Below are 19,714 nucleotides of genomic sequence, written 5' to 3' on the forward strand. Positions count from 1 at the left end.
TTTTAGCAGTATTTATTGCCCAGTCTGGATTACAAGGATTAAATGGACTCATATGCATGAGGGTGGAAATGCAGGTGTTGGATGTTAATATATAATAACCTCTTGAAGCTTGAGGAATCATGTCAATGGCTTGTGAAATTAGGACCTATTTTATCATTACCCATATATGTGACTTGGGCTTTTATAAATATCTGACACTTACCAGTATTGTTTCCATCTTTTGATTTTGTTTCAATATTTTGAAACTGTGGAAAAATAATTATTGCTATCAAATGTTTTGCTGCCAGAAGTAAATCTTGTTTGCAATGTTACTGCCAAAAACAGATAAGGAAGGACAGAAATAGAATTCAGACCATTGCTGAGTACTTAACTTGCAGTAGGCTAGAGAATAAATCTCTAAAATGTACTGGATCTTATATCTTCTGATTGGATCATGTTCTTTTGGTTTACTGTTCACTGTTCTGTTGAACTTAAGCAGGCTTATATTATTTTAAACCTACCTCTACTAATAACAAGCATCCCTTCAGACCATCATGAACATCTGGAATGTGGCTCTCTGACTGTGGGGTTTTACAGATGTTATTGTAAACCTCTGAAGCCATGTCTATGCTATACTTTCTATTAGCACTGCCTTCACAATAATGTGGTAAAGCTTTTTGAAATGCAGAGAGATGAAACGATAGAATATCTGCACTCTAAATACGGAAAGGGAACAAGCTGTACAGGAGAGAGTCAGTGACGAGACAAGCTTTTGCTCTCCCCATCTGAAAGACTGTTTGGTCAGCTTGTGAGACGGAAGAAACCAGACCTTCCTTGGTACACAGATGAACACTCCCAGGACCTACACCAGGGGACAGGGGCAAAGCATCCTGAGGTAGAATCTCTGCCAACAATCTGCTCCCTTTGTGCCAGACAGGCAATGCACAGGTAGCAGAAACCTCCCACAACTCCCCTGTAGAGACACAGCTGATGGATCTTCCTACTGCATCTCCATCCCTTAGTGCTTCAGAGAATAGAGAGGGTGGTTTGGCGGTGGGGTGGGATAAAGTGGAGAGTGAAAGAAGCCAGACCACTATGCACTCCAGCAATCCCTAGCTGGCCTATACTCCCATGAGGATCATACACAATTACAATTTCCCCATGCAGCAAGTTCAGCTGCAGCCTCTGATAATGTACGAAGCAGCAGAGGGCAGCATAGAAATTCCTCTGCCTGCAGCACCAGGCAGTCTGGGGGCCCCGAATTTCCTCTGAATCAGGCTTTTCGAGTGCTCTGATTTGCACCAAAATCAGTAGAGATGTGCCCACTGATGCCTAGAATATTTCCTGAAATTTTGGAATTGATCAGACAAAGCATTCAAAAGCTAGATGGACAAACATCATCAAGTTCAGTATTAGACCTCACTTTGCTCAGACAATTACCAACCTTGAGTGTTCAGAATTAATAAATTAGGCCCCCAAAATAATGGGATTTTCTTTAAAATCCTGAGATTTAAAAACAAAACACTTGAAGTTCTTTTTGTTTATATTCTGGCTTTTGAATATTTAGGGTTCATGTTTTCAATTTTATCTCCACAACCATGAGGGCTGGACACAATTTAAAAAAAAAAAAAAAGAAAGCAAGCTGAGATTATGGTGATTTCACTTGACTTCAGATTTTATGACTAAGAAAAATGCTAAATATCACAAAACTTAACCTTTCTCACACTGTAGATGCATATTCAATTTGTGGTCCACTATAACCCCAATCCCTTCCAGCAGTTTTACTGACTAGTCAGCTATTCCCAGTTTTTTATTTGCGCATTTGATTTTTCCTTCCTAAAGTGTAGTATTTTGCTTTGTCTTTATACAAACAAATTGAGGAGTAATAACCCAACTACCTACAGTGACCAACAAATTAAAATACTAACTACATTACATGGCAATCCTCTGTTTCTGGAATGAGGAAAGGCGTTATACGTACATATACATTTATAAGGCAATTTAATCAAATTGTAATCTGGATCTAATCCTGGTCCCACTGAGGTCAACAGCAAAACTCCTGTTGATTTGAATGGGTCAGATACTCTATACCCTTTTGCTGCATAAAAAAAAAAGATCCAAAGGCTTTAAGAACCAAAACACAGGAGCCTATATTTAAATAAAACATTCTGCCTGAAGATTACTGTGTTCATCATTTGACATAACCAGAAACTGAATATATGGATAATAATTCATGCCATAGATCCCTTTGATAGTGTCTATTTATTCAAAACACCATTACGAGTAAGATTATCATAGGACAGATTTGGAATTAATAGTCAACAGTACGTTTTCTCTTGCTATAACGTTTACATTCACTAATTCACACTGGATTCACATCTGCTAATGCAATAATAATACTCACATTAACAGAATTTGCAGGGAACAAACAGAAACTAAAGCATGTTGTGTTGACTAACTTCCCATTTAAACTAAAGGGAAGGAAGTAGCAGGAATGTCAGGCTCTGCTGGAGGTCCCTGATTTCAGACTGTACCATAATAGATATACTGATCAGGATTCAACAGGTTAGAATAACACCTGGGTTTCAGCAAAAATACTCACAATAAATCCAAGTTTCTTATAGTCTCGGGTATACATAGATTTGCGTTTCTCAATACTGCCACTGCTGTTGTTGGGTTCAGACTCTGCATCGAAAGCAATTCTTCGGAGTTCAAATATAATATCCCTCTGAGCCTGAGGGGGTTCAAAAAGGGAAAGGTCAGTTTTTTTTTAAAAAAAGCAGAGAAATGTCACCTGTTTTGAGTCACAGCAAGGAACTACAAAAGAATGTCTCAAAATACTGCGCGCTCTCCAGCTCCCAATCTTACTTTATCAGAATATAATTTTAAGGATTTAGACAGATGGACATACAGAGTAACTTTGTGTCTCCCTATTTCCTCAAGCCCTCACAGTTGAGGGATTTCATTCCTCAGAAGACTCACATGAAATACTAGTGTCCTGATAGACACTTGATGACTCAATCTTGCAAGGTTGCACTCCAGCCCACACTTAACTTTAACCATGTGTGTATAACATCACTGAAGTCAATGGGATAACTCATGGGCTTCAAGTTTCAGTTTGTGCTCAGTGTTTTCCTGGATCCAGGTCAGAGCGTACTCAGAACCTTGAAGGACTGACCCCTAAGCATTCCTCTCAGGAACAGCAGATTTTTGTTACTAAGAGGATGACGGTGTTGCAGTAGTTTCAAATCACATCAATGCTGCACATCTGCAGCTCAGCAAGAATATCTTGTGCCAGTAATAATTGTTTTGCCATTTACAGCTACAGTGCTACTTTGGTTGATGATGTAGTGTGTGATGTGTACCAGGTAACTGTGTGTATCCTTCTGAGTGAAGAGCTGCAGAAACTATCCCGCTTCTATATGTTGAAAGAAAAGAGAGTGCACAATGATCGCTCCGATGTAACCGTAGATAATGCTGTCTTTTATCTGTGGAACATCCTACCTATCCCAGTTTCCCAAACCATCATATTGTCTTCATTTAAGTCCCTCTTAAAAAACCATTTCTTCTATATAGCCTGCATGAAGCTCCTTTAAAATTCAAGAAACAAGACCTGAAAATCTTTCCCATGGCATCCTGACTTCTTTGAGTCTCTTATTTTAAACTGCAAGCTCTTTGGGGCAGGGACTATCTATTTTTGTTTACTGTGCAGCATCACACACATTGTTGGAGTTAAGTAATATTAAAAATAGTTATTGTTTAACCACAACAACCCAAAATTAAGAATGAACTAGAGAGTTACAGGGTTATTTAACCATACTCTAATCTACATCAGATACCTTTAATTTGAACATTTGCTCTAGTTCTACATGAATGAATTCAACGAAGCATGACTATCCATTTCAGGTGGTTCTGATAAACATTATAAGAAAAAAAATAGACTGATGCTGATCTGGATGCTGTACAGATTTAGCTCAGGATGATGCTAAATTCAATTGATGAACCTCAAGCTCAAGAGATAGGGGTCTGATGAGGTAAACTTGCCAGGTTATTGTCTCTTTTTTGCATAACAGAAACCAGTTTGTGCAATTTGTTTTTCAAACAAAAAATCTGGCCTTAATTTCAGACTCCCTGAAAATCAGTCTTTATAAACACACATGGGATATCCGTGACTGCTACAACGTGCCACTTTGATTAATCTGCTTTTCCTGGCTCTAAAGGCTAAGCTTGACACTACATCTGCCCCCTTACTGTTCAGACTGGATTGTGAGAGATGCTTACCTGGTCCTGTGGATCCATTTTGGTCATCATTCTGTCCTCCAGAAGGTTAAAGGTGAGCACTTGCAGAACATAAAGCTGGTGCGCCATTTCATTATTGATGGCCCTCTGGGCCCTGATAACATGCTGTGAAAGGAAGATAGTCAAGTGAATGTCACCTACTCTTTTCCAATCACTGCTTCCCATCAGTGGGCTCAGGTGTTTCCATTCCTGTATGTGTTTGACGAGCAGTGGTGTATGCATACTGTTGAAGGGGAAAAGGCAAGCCCAATACTAGTAGGGTGGCTAGGTACACGGGTGTTTCATGGGCTGTGATATTAAATCCTATCCCTTAGTAAAGTTCCTGAAAGCAGTGCACAGAGTCCTCTCCTCCTGCCCTCTAGCTAGAGCATGTGCATACAGAGAACAGAAATTAGCTGCCAGGTCATCCTTTTGAAGAGTACCCTCTTCAGAAGGGCACATGCAAAGAGTGCATTTAAAGAAAGAAAGAGTGAAGAGAACAAGGTTTCTAAGCAGAAGAGTATTCATGCTGCTGATACAGCTGTCATAGTAAGCCAGTTGCTGCAAGGGAATCAATTACAAATGAACCACACTCCTACCTCTCTACCAGATGATCTCATTCTATATGAGGAAAATGGTTTAAAATTAATTAAAATTAGAATGAAATGCCCACAAACAATACAGAAGTCACCAAAGTTGCAATGCAGGTGCCAAAATTATGGATAATTTTAAAGTCGCCGAGGTACACAAAAATGACAGGGAAGCTAACTAGATTGATACAATCTTCACCCCAAGGGTTTCTGTAGAGGGTGTAATCAGAGGTCACTAGCCCAGTAGTGTGTAAGGAGAGAAATGGGCATAACCACCAAGATGATGCTACTCAGCGGCAGCGCTAAATAGGATGTTTGCTGTCCTCTGCTACATGGCACTGGAACATTTATGCCAGAGAATGAGTACCTGGGATTGTTACTCATGTAAATTTCACAACAGGGGCCAAAATCTAGCCTACTATGTATACAGCCACTTAGGAAGGAAAATATAGCCTTTGAAACTGAAACAGTCTGCTTTTTCCACACTGATTATCTAAAGAAAAAGAGAGGTGCGAGGGGGGCGGGGTCTCCAGATGCCAAATCTGCCTAATTCTCATATCTATGTCATGTCAGATACTGCACTAGTACAGTTTAGAAGAGCCCTGATCTGGCTCTAACTATGGTCAGTGACAAAACTCCCCCTGGTTCTCAATGCGAGAAGGAGAAGGCTCTTTACTATGTTTATTAAGTCCACTTTGAAATATGTCTTGTGCATCTTCCGTGCAATTATTTATCACCAGCAATAATCTAACTTTGGCAAACTGTGTGCCATTTAAGATCTCAAGACATGTGGAAACACAAGAGTTTTCATATTGTAAAATCATCTATACACATGATGCACAAACAGGCATAGGGGATTTTGAAAGCCAGGCAGCACTGTTTGCTTGACAGAAAGTTCAAATCCTAAAGTTTGGGTTGCATTACTAATCAAGGCCACTGAAGATTTTTCAAATCCCTCCTAGTCTGCAAGCTAATGCTCACTTTCTCCAAAGGAAGGGAGCCCCAAATACTGCATTTTATCATTATTATATCTTGGTAGAAAAATGACAATTTATGCATTGGGGAAATAACCTCTTTTCCCTTTTGGACAGTCAATTTTAGTTCATTCAGCAGCAGAACTACATTATCTAGTAAGCCACAAAACATGTGGAAATACAAAAACAACTAAAAGAACATAAACACGAATAATATACAACATACATCCACCAAAATGGCAACGTGTTTTTTTCCCTGTACTGGTAAATAAAATCTTTGGGAACTTTATACTAATACTTACTGTTAAGATGATAGCCCGAAGCTGTTTTTGTGCCAAAATGTTTGCCATCTCCTGTTTTGGTAAAACACAAAGATTTAGCTAAAAGCATGTATTTCAGTGCAGCAGTGAGAAGAACTCTACATTCATTCCTGGGTGTGTTTTTGTACTGAATATCAGCAGTATTTCTCATCAAGAAATTAAATGAGAGGCCTCAGAGTGACTGCCTCAGCTGATCTTTTATTTTTGTTTAAATTCAGACCACTCTGAAAATGACAAAGAGGAACAACGAAAATGAAGGGACTGGAGACCATACAGTTTATACCAGGGAGCAGAACATTTTGACTATCCAAAAATAGCGATTAAAAGATGGAACATTGATTGAGACCCAATATATATAATATGAGGAAAGTATTTAACATACAAGTATTCTAGCAGAGAAAGACGGGAGGAAGTCGAATATGTTTCTACCTGCTAACTGGGACTTTGAAAATAAGTCGTAGTGAATCAAGATGTGAATATGTGTATTAGACTTTAAAAACAGTTGAAAACTAATGCTTTATCTTAAAGTCAACAATTAACCCAAGTTACTGTATCATCACTGCAAATCAAACTTCTCCCCACTAAAAACAGTTCGGTGTTGGTGGGGTCTTAGACAGGGGCCCGCCATTAAAATCTATACTCACATCCTTCTATTTTATGTTTTAATTTAACTTCTATATTTACCTTTAACCATTCAGTAACCACCAAACACACGTCTTTGATTCAACATCCATTCTTAAGCAAATCCATCCAATCTCAGCTATCTAGCTGCATATCATACTGTCAGACCTTGTATGTGTTGTAATGGTCTCAGTATTTATAAAGTTGCTATTGCAGAAGTATCTAGATAACAGAACCGTAAAACTCTTATTTTTCCTTTATTCTTGTTTGGTATATATACATTTGCATCTGTTTGATCTTTGTACACACACACATACACACACGCACACCTCACACTCTCTCTCTCTAATATTTCATTCAAAAATATGCTATTAAATTACATGGGTAAAATCTTGTGCATAGCTACCTATACACTGGTATTAGCATTTGGACATTTTGGGCCACTGCTGTAAATTTTGTCTATTGCTATTATTAGCTCATCTGACACTGTCTTACATAATATAGTACAACATGTCACATCAGTTCTAATGTTTTACAGTTCAAAGAAACTATTATAATCCATTGTGATTCTGTGCCATTATAATTGATTCAAAATACTGCTCATATTCAGAAAAACTAAAAAAGTTTTTGCAAATGAGTTTGCAAGAATAAATATTAATAAAAACTAGCCAAGTTGTATATTTATATTAAAAATCTATGCAAGAAGACAGAAAACAGGAAAAATTATGACTGAAATAAAATATGAGAAGAAATGGATAACTGCGGAAAGGATACGTAAGCAAGGCAGAAGCAGCATAAACAAAGGCTGGCTCTGGCACTATTAGAAGAGAACCTACTTGCCCTAACACAGAAAGGAAGTGTTAACTTACAGTCAAAAGACAATCAAGGATGTTAACAGTGTTCACTACATCAAGCTAATGGTACTGGGTCAGAGTGCAGAGGTGAGAAGGGAAAAAAAGTGATTGAAGACCAGAGAATCTTTGTTACAGCTTTATTTTTATTTCTATTATATTTATTTCTATTTCTAAACAATTACTCCTTCCATGAGGAATACATGTGAGAATCCCTTCTCCATCCAAAGGAAAAATCATGGAATCGTTTAAAAAAGTGGGATAGCAGCATGTCCACTTTGCCCTTAGAATCTTTTAGTTTCCCGATGTAACACAACTGAGGTGTTATTCTTATTGGGATCTCCTTTTGGGTCATTGTCTGTCCCTCCTACAGTGGGTTATGGTCCATTAACAAAAATGATTCTTACAGAAGAAAATCACTCTCTGACTCCAGCAGAGCTGCACAGATTTACACCGAGTGGTCTACATTTTAGAAATAAATTCTTGAGGTCTTTCTTTAATACAAGATTAGACAAAGTTCTCCATAGTAATCTTCAGCATCACTTCTTAATACACTGGAACTAACAAACAATAAAACTATGTATTTCAAAAGAGTTTTTTTAAATGTGTCATTTTGTGTCTCAAACACTTTTGGCTTTCTTCTGCTATTGAGACTGAGTTCTTTTCTTAAAAAAAACAACCATGGTCCAGCATTATCCTTGATAGGAGTAAAGTAACAATGGAGTTTTCCTTTCAAAAACGTTGTTTCTTTATATTACAGGGCCAGACAAAAGAAAAAAGGATAGTCACAAGTCACTACCAGAAAGTTAGCTATATTTTTTTTTATTACAGTGTAGACAACTAAACAGAGTTGGATCCTCATACTGCAGCTTATGGGAGTTTTCCAAAGCTTCGGGCATTGTGCAGGATTTTTATATAAAACTGTATGGTCCCTTTGAGGAGTTTGCAGTTCAAATTCTGGCTATCATAAGTGTTCCACACTTTCCAGTTCACAGCACTACACCTGCTGTGTTATTGATATAAAAGTAATATAGCATCATACCGTAAACCCAGGTGTTAATTCCAAGACACATTCTTCACAACTGTTAGTGAAATTCCTTGTACTATTATGCCCAGTGTGGTCTGGTTCTGACAATATGATTTTTCAGTTCACTACTTCACATATATCAACTATCAGCAATGGCAATTGGACTTGGAAATCCAAGTCCAAGCAGCAAAACACTTACATGAACTATGATTGCATAACCTTATTATTTTGCCTCAGAGATGTAGAATGCAATGAAGGTTAGCCTTTAAACATATGTTACAGTTAACAGAAACTTTCCCTTTCTTGGATATATGGACTAATACTTAACCACAACACATAAAGAGTCAAGTTTCTGATCACTTAAACACTTTAAAGACCCCAGGAAATTTTCTCTTAGTAGGGGTGTTAACCCCAGCCTCCTGGCCAAATGTCTAGTCAGGCAATTATGTTCTACCTACCAGACTCTCCCTCTGCAGTTTCGTTAGGTTGCAGTGGTGTTCTCTCTCTATTATGTAATATTAAAGACAGCAAGGATCCACTACAAAGGGTGGCAGCAATTGTGGTGGGCGAAATGATTCTTATGTATCCCTTACCACCCTCACAAGAGTGTTGTGAAGCTTCATTAGCGTCTGCAAAGCACTTTGAGATATTCAGGCCTGGTCTACACTACGCATTTAAACTGATTTTAGCAGCCACACTAACCCTAAATCGATATGTTAATATCGATTTTAGCGTTACTCCTCTCGTTGGGGAGGAGTACAGAAATCGATTTAAAGAGCCCTTTAAATCGATATAAAGTGCATTGTAGTGTGGATGGGTACAGCATTAAATCGATTTAACGCTGTTAAAATCGGTTTAACTGCGTAGTGTGGACCAGGCCATAGACATTTTGTTTTCGAGCTAGGATATAAAAAAGGAATTCCCCTTTTAAACAACAATCTGAAAAAACAGTTTACAAAAAAGAGTATGATGTTACAGAGTGTGTTGGCAAAAATGTCAATGCACTAAATAACCACAGCAGTAAATGCAGACACCAAAGAGTGCAGTTTCCTAACACAATCATTACAGTTTATCTGAAGCTAAGTTACATCAGAAAAGCTCAGCAGGCCTGTTTCACCTCTCACTTACACCAGAGTAAGGCAGAAATGACTACACTAAACTGTATGGAGGTACACCAGTGTACAATAAGCAGGTCCCATATCAGCTCTAGTCAGTGGTAACAAAAGGGCGAAGGGAGACCACAGCAGAGAGGTAGATAAGCTGCCAAAAGTAATCAGACTCTGCTATAGGTCTGCAGATGAACAACAAAACCCAACAACTCACCTGCCTCTTGTCATCAGGTGCTTTAAGGAAAAGTGCATTTATTACTGCAATCGTGTAGGTTTGGATTTCTTGATCTGTCCTGTGTGAAACATGATTGTAATAATTATGGCAGATCGTATATAGATATGAGCTTTAGAAATTATTTTTTCTTATTGTGTTATCTGAGAACAGAATGTTAAGCTGAAGACACAAAATATTCAGTAAATAAGCCTGCTAATCAGGGATTAAAGTATTTGTATGTAATACACATTTTAAATGAATAGAAAGCTCCTGAAATATGATGAAAGAAAAACTGCAATTTATTTAACACCCAGTATTACTGTAGACAGCTTTTGCCTAGCCATCCAACAATTATTTATCCAAAGCACATTCAATTTAAGAATTTTTTCCTTCCCAACCTCGCCCTCAGCAAGGGAAACTGTTCTACCCTACTAGTTTTCCGACAGAATGTTAGGATGCAAATGGATCCATCTGCATCCTAACATTACTCACCATCTCACCATTAATGGTGTCTCAGCTCCATTTCCCCCCTTCCATTCAGCCATATAGAAGCTAATACACAACCAGTTACACCAGAACTGGTGATATACAATGGACAATACCACAACATTCATTACAAGTTGTTTAGTCATTGTTAACTGAGGCTGAATTTAATCTATCTCAGAGACTATATGTAAAAGCTGTTCTCTTTACAACTCTAATTTTAAACAAAAGTCATTATCTAGGCTACTCACCCCTGAAGATGTGGGATTAACTGGCCAATTGTGATCTCCTGGGCTACTTTCTGGTACAGCTCATGGCTATTGAGCACCATTGACTCCAGGATTGCTAATGACCGTTGCAAGATAGAGATGTCCGCAGCAAACTTGTTCACATAACTTGCTATCTAAAAATTTAAACATTTGAATAATTCATATCTTGTTTACATGCACAGGGAAAGGGAAGGAGGAAAAGGCAGGATTCAAAAGCAGAAGGGACAATTTGTGTAGATGCTAGTTGTTAGATGTGCATAAATGAATACTACAAAAGTATCAACCAGTTGTGTTTATTAAAATCAGAATACACTGAAGCAAGAAATGAGCCAGATTCTCAGCTGGTGCGAACTCATATAGATTTGTTTAAATCTATGGAGCTATACCAATTTACACCAGCTAAGTATCTAGCCAACGTTCAAACATCACATGCTGTATGAAATCACCACTGAAAAATTGTAAGCTTTGTTTTTTGCCAGAGGATGTTTTGGAAAGAGCGGGGGAGGAATATTTTATTCTCCCTAACATACTTATCCAGATTGGGCATTTTTCTCAAACTGTCACTGTTAAAAACAAGGTGGGTGAGGTAATATCTTTTATTGGACCACTTTCTGTTGGTGAGGGAGACAAGCTTTCGAGCCACACAGAGGTCTCCTTTGGCTCACTGGTAAAACAACAGCAGGGCAGATGTGGCTAAAGCAGCAGCAACCTTCCCAATGAAAGCTGCCTTCCTCTAGCATAACCTACATATTTTCCCTCTATCGTCCCATGACTTCCAGTGCAAAAGAAAATCAACCTCACTCAAAACCTATCTCCATCTTACAATTTTTAATTGAGCCAGCATGGCTGGCTGTAAACGTGGTTTGCTTCCACATGCATGATGGTAAAAACTCCTAGTAACTACTGTCAGCTAATAAGTGTTTCATCCCTACTGCAGGTGTAGGTTAACACATAGTTGTCTTCTTGTAACCAGCTCAGCACACTGTTTTTGCAGAGTGGCTATCACACCCCTCCCCATACCTATATAACCAGTTTGGCTCTGCAGCAGAACGTGTTAGACTGCATCATCCTGCATGCTGCTGATGTACTGTGTACATGTCCTCTAGGAATTCTGCCTTCTGCTGAGGACCTATGGGAGAACAGCCCAGATTTTCCCAGAATGCATAGACATAAGCATGATTAAGCAGAATGATACCTGAAGGTGCACAAAAATTGTTTTGATGGCCAAAAAACTGCTCCATGGGGACAAACTGAATCTTACAACCAGTAACTGTTAAGGTGACTGTGTCTCTAAACAGTTACAAAATCATGGTTAAAAGCTATAGCGTTGATAAAGCCTTAAGTTTTGTGCTTGTGAAATTCTGAGTGGAAGCAGAAGGAGGAAAGCAGCTATTTTTGTACAGGATTATTGTGTATATTGTAGGCATCGAAACAAAGAGAAGAAAAAAAAATCTATTATGCTGCTGCTCCTCCTACAGTCTCCCACCCCCATCCTCTACTCAGTGGTGAGCTCCAGCCGGTTCGCAGGAACCGGTTGTTAAATTTAGAAGTCTTTTTAGAACCGCTTGTTCCAGGACAACAATTTTAAATTTAACAAAGGCTCGGGCAGCTGTCCACCCGGCCCCCCAGCCCCAGCTCACCTCCTGCTCTCCCCTGAACGCTCTGCCCTCCTTCTCCTCCCCCTCCCCTGCTTCCTGCGAATCATATGTTCGCGGGAAGCCTGAAACAAGGAGCAAGCAGGTAAGCTGGGCGGGGGGGGACACACGGAGGGCCCAGGGAGGCACTGCACGTGCAGCCCAGTCCAGCTCCTCCTGGCCCCGGCTGAGCGCCCCAGGCTCGGACTGGTCCAGCCGAGTGGTTCCAGCCTGGCCCAGGGACTCGGCCCCACGGTACTGGTCCCAGTGCCGGCCGAGCGGCAGGAAGGGAGTGTTCGGTGAGTTGTGGGGGAGTGGATAGGGGCTGGAGCGGTCAGAGCACAGGAAACAGGGGGATTGAATGGGGTCCCGGGAGGCAGTCAGGAAGGAGCAGGCATTGGATGAGGTGGTGGGGGGCAGTCAGGGACAGAGAGAAGGGGTGGTTGGATGGGGCAGGGGTCCTGGGAGGCCATCAGGAATAAGAGGAGGGGTTGGATGGGGCGGCAGGGGGCATTTAGGGGACAGGGAAGGGGGGTGGATGGGGCATGGGTCCTGGGGGGTGGGGTGTCAAGAAACGTGGGGGGTTGGATGGGGCAGGAGTCCCGGTGGCTGGGGGGGGCATGACCCCCTCGTGGGGTGAGGAGGAGGGAACCGGTTGTTAATATTTTGGCAGCTCATCACTGCCTCTACTCCATTACTCTCTGCATGAGTTTTTGCTCCTACAGACGATACAGTGGGTGTTACTCAGTCGGTAGTCTGTGGGGTGACCAGTGGTCCACATGTCTGTTGTGAAGTTAAATATCCCCACAGTTCTTTTACTGAAAGGCACTAAGCAGAATGCCCATATTTTTACCTACTTTGCATTAAAGCAAGAGGAACACAGGGTGCATATGATGGAATTTAAGTCAGGCAGCCAGGACGCAAAGATCAACATTGCAGGGAAGTGAACCCAGAGGTAAGTTGTAGAAAGTATAATCAAGTGACAAGAGTGGGAGCAACAGCTAGCCTTTATCTATCCTGAGATTTCAGCCATCAATGCAAACCCCTAGTGTAGACATGATTTACACTGATCTATTATGATTTGCATGGGTCCAGCTTACCATGCATGGTTTCAAACTGGGTAAAATGTGCCAATGGAAATCATGCTTCACTGGTGTAAATCACGTCTACATTAGGGCTTTGCACTGGTGCAGTTACACTGGTGGCTGAAATCCCATTGTAGACAATACCTTAACCAAAATTACTCTTCTGCTCCCCAGCCAGAATCCCTTCTCGTTGCTGCAAATGTGCAGCCAGAGCATAACAGAATGGTTTGCACACAGAGGCTGCATCTACACTACACACCACTGGCAGCAAAAAGCACACTGTGGTGTATAGCTACAACTGTCAGTGAAAGTCTTTGGCAGCGGAGAAAGGCTTCAGCAGCTCCCCACTCCCAGAGCCTTTCACTGCAGTGAGGAAAAGCTCTGGCAAGGGAGAGATAGCTAGGAAAAGGTTGCTGGAGTCTTTCCCTGGGGCAGAGGAAGGGTTCCAGTAACAGGGATTCAGCAGGACAGTAAAAATAGCAGGTACACGGGAAGGCACTGCTTGGGGGAACAAAGAATTCTGTGGGTATGTACTCAAGTACATATGCACACCGTTCACATGTATCTTTACTTAACTTGCTTATGCAATACTTCACCATCTACACTGCTATTTAGATCCATGCTTGGTGCACTACATGCCACCCAAAGAAGGGTGCAGTGTCAGACACACCCTTACAGACCAGTCATATGCTGCAGTCATCAAAAATTTTGCTGAAATTAAACATTTTGTACAAAGCAGTGAGTGTTCATGGAAACTCCAGACACACACACACAAAATTCAACTGGTTTTACATTTTCCATAAAAGATTCTGCAGCTCTGCCTAGCTCACGGGTGAATTAAGGGAAACTGAAGCATGGAGATTGAAGTTCCAGTTAATCAAGGCACTTAAAAACGTGCATAACTTTAAGCATCTGCACAGCCCCACTGGGGTACTGAAGTGCCTTGCTGAATCAGGTCCTAAATGCCTTGCTTAAGAGGACACAGGAAATCAGTGCTTTCATCCCATCAACAAATAGAGGCGGGGGGAAACAAATTGCAACTTTATTGCAACAGAACTGTGACAGAAGGCAAAAAGCATCAGGTCCTTTAAACACCAATCTGTTCATTAGTTACTGCCTGGAATATTTTGATGTCAGTGTAGGTATTGACGGAGCTGATATGGTGTGGTTCAAATGCCGGTCCTCCTGCAGAATAAGTTTTTCAATGATTATCTTATTTTCAAATAGAGGACTATTATTATTGCATTTGATTAGCGAACATATGCCGTAAAAAAGACAGCTATTTTTCCTGGTGCCATCCCCTTCCCATGCAGCAAATTTTAGAAAGTTGGAACTTACATTGCATTTAGCATCATGCTGCTTGTTGTTCATTCTACATGGCTCAGACAATGTAGAGGTTTCTCTAAGTTCTCTTGAGGCTTCTGCCTTTGCAGTTAGATGTTTTTTCACTTTAACTTTCCCCTTCCAACTTTGCCTCCATCTAGTAGAGAAAAGCTCTTCACAGGGGCAGGGCTGACGTGCCCCTAGCTTAGCAGTAGATCTTCAACCCCCATATCTGCAGTGTCAGTGGTCACACCAGCCCACCAAGAACTTCAAAGGGTCTGGCTGGTACTAGTGGAGCAACGGATTCCCATGAGAGAGAAAGAAGGCCCTATCCCTGATCCCTGGCATGCAATGAAGGTGATGGGGCTCCACATAGGTGCAGAAGTCCATATGCACATAACACATTGCATGGTTGGGTCATAACTATGCACCTTTCCTGCATCTCTGCCTGCCTTTCTCCTTTTATATTTTCTCCCCTCTGCCATTCTTCCTTATTCTTTCTATTGATCCCTTCTCTGTTTACTCTCTTCTTCCTTCTCCTTGTCAGGACGGCTGAGCTAGGTGCCTCACTAGGAAGGAACTCATTTTTAATAGGTTGCCCATGGACATTTACCGATTAGGAATGTTGGGCCCAGAATACACAGCAGACATACCAATATCAGGCAGCGCACTTGCTAGCTTTTCCTGTAATTACTTTGCATCCTGCAGGGCAAAGGAAGAGGTTGGATAAGAAATTAATTTTATTTGGTTGACAAGGTAGCATTTGTGGGCTTTGTACTCATTTGTCAGTGGGCTTTTCAAGGACGTGCTGTACTTGATCATGTCTTATATAAGTCTGTTACAAAACAGTTGCATTCTATTCTTTTTAGTGGAAAAATGTAAAATAAAACTATCAAACCTGTAAGATATTTTTAAAAACAGAAAAAGATATGCAGTAAGACATATTCAGTAACTGTTTTGACCAGTTTGGAAATGTGTGCGTAAGTATCTACATCCCAGACGTTTAAATAGGACACTCCACCCGTGCTCAAAAGTGACACTATCAGGTGATGAGTGACAGAAATTCTGTTCTGGGTTAACCACGTAACCCAACTGACTTTAATGAACTTACATGAGTGCAAAAGAGAAGATGTTGGAGCCCATATTTTTAAAAATCAAATGTCTTGACTTCTCACAAATGGCAGCTTTGATTATGAAAATTGATTTTTTTTAAATCTAGTTCTCTTTTCACTGTTCTGCTTATTTCCTATGTTTGTATTGATTCTTTCAGCTTGGACAGTGGAACTAAACTTGTCAGTTTCACTTAAGCAATAGTCATTTTCTAACCAAATTTAGATTGCAGACACTGCAGGGAAATGTCTTTAAGAAAGAAAAGTTTCCATGAGATATTTTAATATTATTGCTACAGTTATTATTTTCTGAAAATATTACCATTCATTTTTAGTCTTTTTATAAGATTATTTTGGGTCAAGTTTGTCCCAGTAGTATCTTTTTCATGAGACAATATCATCTTAATAAAAACAGCTCTACTCTCTGATTTTTTTTAAGGTGTTAATATTTTAAGCAACACATGATTATTATAAATGAAAAAGATTAGAGGGGGAAAACACTATTTTTTTCAGTTTGTTTAATTTGTGCATTTAGCAGTACTTTTGGATAATCAGTGTCATTGTTTCTATTATATCATCAGTTTTCCCGATTTGTGTGGGGAGAGAAAAAACATTTAAAACAAGAAACCTTGATTATAAAACAAGAGAAATTAGCAGGGTGACTCAAGAGCAGATGTAGGTCCCAAAACTACTTTTAACTCACTTTAGAGAGAGAAGGTGGGTGAGTAGTATCTTTTATTGTATAAATGATGTTGGGGGAAAAGCCAAGCTTTCCAATTACAAAGCATTCTTCAGAGTCCCTTCATTTCAGTGCACAATACAACCAAACAAAAAATGAAACTCTCTGTCATTGCTCTTGGTTCGAGCCAAAGTAAGGCCTTGTCTTAAGTTAAAACTTTAGCTTACACTAAGTTGACATAAGGTACAATTAAGTTAAAGTGAGTGTCCACATAAGGGACCAATTTAACTAAAGTCAGTTTCTAAACCAATTTAAAAAATCAATATAATGTTGTCATTTATGTAAGGCTTAAGAAAGGCACCATAGACTTGATCCTGTTCCACTGAATTCAACAACAGTGAGGTTTCAGTAGAAGTAGGTTCAGGCTTCACAACAACAAAAAACAGTCTGAAACAGCCCTTCTCCCTCATCCCACCCCCACACACTTTCAGAGACTTACTTTGCTGAGGCCATGGCTACACTGGCACTTTACAGCGCTGCAACTTTCGCGCTCAGGGGTGTGAAAAAACACCCCCCTGAGCGCTGCAAGACACAGCGCTGTAAAGCCTCAGTGTAATCAGTGCTGCAGCGCTGGCTCCCAGCGCTGTAAGCTACACCCGTAAGGGATGTGATTTACGTGCAGTGCTGGGAGAGCTCTCTCCCAGCGCTGGCGCTCCGACTACACTCACACTTCAAAGCGCTGCCGTTCAAGTGTAGCCATACCCTGAGTTAATTACTATCTACCTGAATAAGAACATTTCCCACCTAGACACACAAACTGACATTAAAAACATGCATTTTAGGACAGAAATTTACCTTTTTAATGAATGCCACCGAGAATGTATCCCATGATACAATCCCATGATCCATCAGCTCAACAAATGCAGTCAGTGTAAAGGATAACATATCTCCAAAGCTGGAAGAGACAGGAGTCATAACAACAGTTACCAGTAATGCAGCAGGGCAACGATAAAGGGAACAGTGGCAGGAAGCTCTTAGAAAGGCAAGACAAAAAAGCCAAAGACATGTTAAGAGGTAGAAGCAGAGCAAAAGAGGCCGTGCAATGAAGATACTCCAAAACACGTTAGCATTGGCATCAAAGACTGTCTCCTGGAAGAGACCAATTCGCATTTGTGAGAAAACTTCATGCAAAGGCCAAGAAAATCACCCCGTGCAGATTAAACCTCTCTTTTAGTCCATGTTTTTAGAGCTGAGGGAGGAGTCTTCCTTTAGCAAATGAAGTGGACACTCCCATTTGAATGTCATCTTGCTTTTATACCAATGTGTCAGATGTGTTCACAGAAAGTTGGTGAATTGTTAATTCCTTCTCTTCACAGGAGATTAATAGAAGAAGTATTTAGAGAGAGGCTACCTGTATTGTGCAACAATTTTTCCAATAATTAATGTTTAAATTCTATTTACAGAAGGAAGTCATTATTCAGGTTACTTATAGGCAAAACTCTACCACCCTTACTCCTGCTGAGTAGCACTTCAAGAGCTGTCCACTGCAAAGTTGCACCAATTCAACTGAAGATGCAATTTAAAGTGGTTTTAGTGAAACCAGAGCAAAAGGCTGTGTGGACATTTGTAAACTGAATTAATATCAATCTAATTTATATCAATTCAGTGTAAGTCAATTAGGAACAGGGTTAAACTTAACCCAAATACCTAAAATAAGTGTGTCTACACAGGATTTTGTCCCATTTAACTTTCAGTTTAAAAACTGATTTAAGTTAAGCCAGTGAACTTGTGTGCAGTCAAGGCCTGGGTGCATCAGCAGCCCTATTGGTTTTAGAGGGGCCATCCATAGAGTAAGGGACTACTCAGCATGAGTGGTAGTGGCAGAACTAGGTCCTAAATGAGGTGACATGATCCTTCAAGGTACTGAGCACTCTGCCACTGATCCAGCAACATACTGAAGCATGTGATTAATGTAAAGCACAAGAGCATTCCCATTGACTTCAGTTTGACTTCTCAAGCACTAAAAGTTAAGCACATGCCTAAGTATATTGCTGGATTAGGCCAGCACCATTCAGAAATGAGCCCAATATCCTGGTGGCAGTTAAGGGAACTTTGATTCATAATCCCTTACTGGTTTATTTGTTTTGTTTTACAAATCGTGCACCAACTACGACAACTTGGTTATCATCTGCCCAAAACGGAGGGTGATACAGAAGAATGAGACAAAGTCTATAGAAGGATCACTGTTGCAACTAGCACTCACTGTTTACTGGAAAAATTGGGAACTTTGGTGTTAATCTAGCATTAAGTGGTATTTTAACTTATTCAAAAATATAAAACTTCTATCTTGATTATGGCTTTAGGTTGAAATATATTAAGGACATTAGTTTTTAGGTACATCTTGCATCTCTTACATATGCTTGCTTTGGACAACTTTTTGTCCTGTTAAATATTAAGTGCTTTTTCAGAGCTGGGGGACTTCACCTACATAATTAAAAAAACAGAGACAGCATAGCTCCATTGGTTTAAATCTAAATGGCTCCATCCTATTGCAATGACACTGTAAAATTAAAGAAATATCTTACAACTTCTTAGTTTTGTGAACAAGCAATATTCTAAATACTATTTAAGGGTGGAAACCAATGCAGAGTTCAGGTAAACATCTGTAAAGGGAAAGATTTTGGAATCCCTTACATTCCCAAGGCCTGGTCTACACTTAAAATTCAGGTTGACATAGCTGAGTCGGTCAGCAGTGCCCAGTGTAACTATGCTGACTTAACACCCAGTGTAGACACATTGTTCCATCAACCTAGCTACTGCTGCTCAGGTAGGTTGTGTTCTTACACTGATGGAAAACCCTTTCCATCAGTATAGGCCGTGTTTACACTGGAGGGTTATGCTGGCATCGCTACAGCAATCTACTATAAATGATTAGTAAATCAGGCTACATTAAATATAAAGGTCTTTGCCATAAGAAAATATAAAAGAAGATTGTATCCTTCTGTTGCTTCTTTATGCTGCATAAATAAATTCTGGTAGATTTTTGACACAGAAAAACATAGAGGCAATGTTCTGCTTCCTTTTTATTGTAGAAATCCACATCTTATCTGCCCCGGGAGACTCTATAGCAGTTGGAGAGCTAGTGAAATTTTAACAAAAAAGTGGAAGA

General features: G+C 40.0%; 1 protein-coding gene across 1 annotated transcript in view; it reads right to left on the reverse strand.

Moving 5' to 3' along the window:
- LOC127044633 (engulfment and cell motility protein 1) overlaps positions 1-19,714 on the reverse strand; it is a 305,086-nt gene that overhangs the window by 118,643 nt on the left and 166,729 nt on the right. Inside the window, exons 8-13 of the mRNA XM_050939721.1 lie at positions 17,401-17,500; positions 10,698-10,849; positions 9,964-10,042; positions 6,124-6,174; positions 4,261-4,383; positions 2,582-2,713 (exon numbers count right to left, since the gene is read on the reverse strand). Of these exons, the coding sequence (XP_050795678.1) occupies positions 2,582-2,713; positions 4,261-4,383; positions 6,124-6,174; positions 9,964-10,042; positions 10,698-10,849; positions 17,401-17,500 (637 nt within the window). The remainder of the gene's footprint in view (positions 1-2,581; positions 2,714-4,260; positions 4,384-6,123; positions 6,175-9,963; positions 10,043-10,697; positions 10,850-17,400; positions 17,501-19,714) is intronic.

Source organism: Gopherus flavomarginatus, chromosome 2, assembly GCF_025201925.1.
Source record: "Gopherus flavomarginatus isolate rGopFla2 chromosome 2, rGopFla2.mat.asm, whole genome shotgun sequence".
Lineage (NCBI taxonomy): Eukaryota > Metazoa > Chordata > Testudines > Testudinidae > Gopherus > Gopherus flavomarginatus.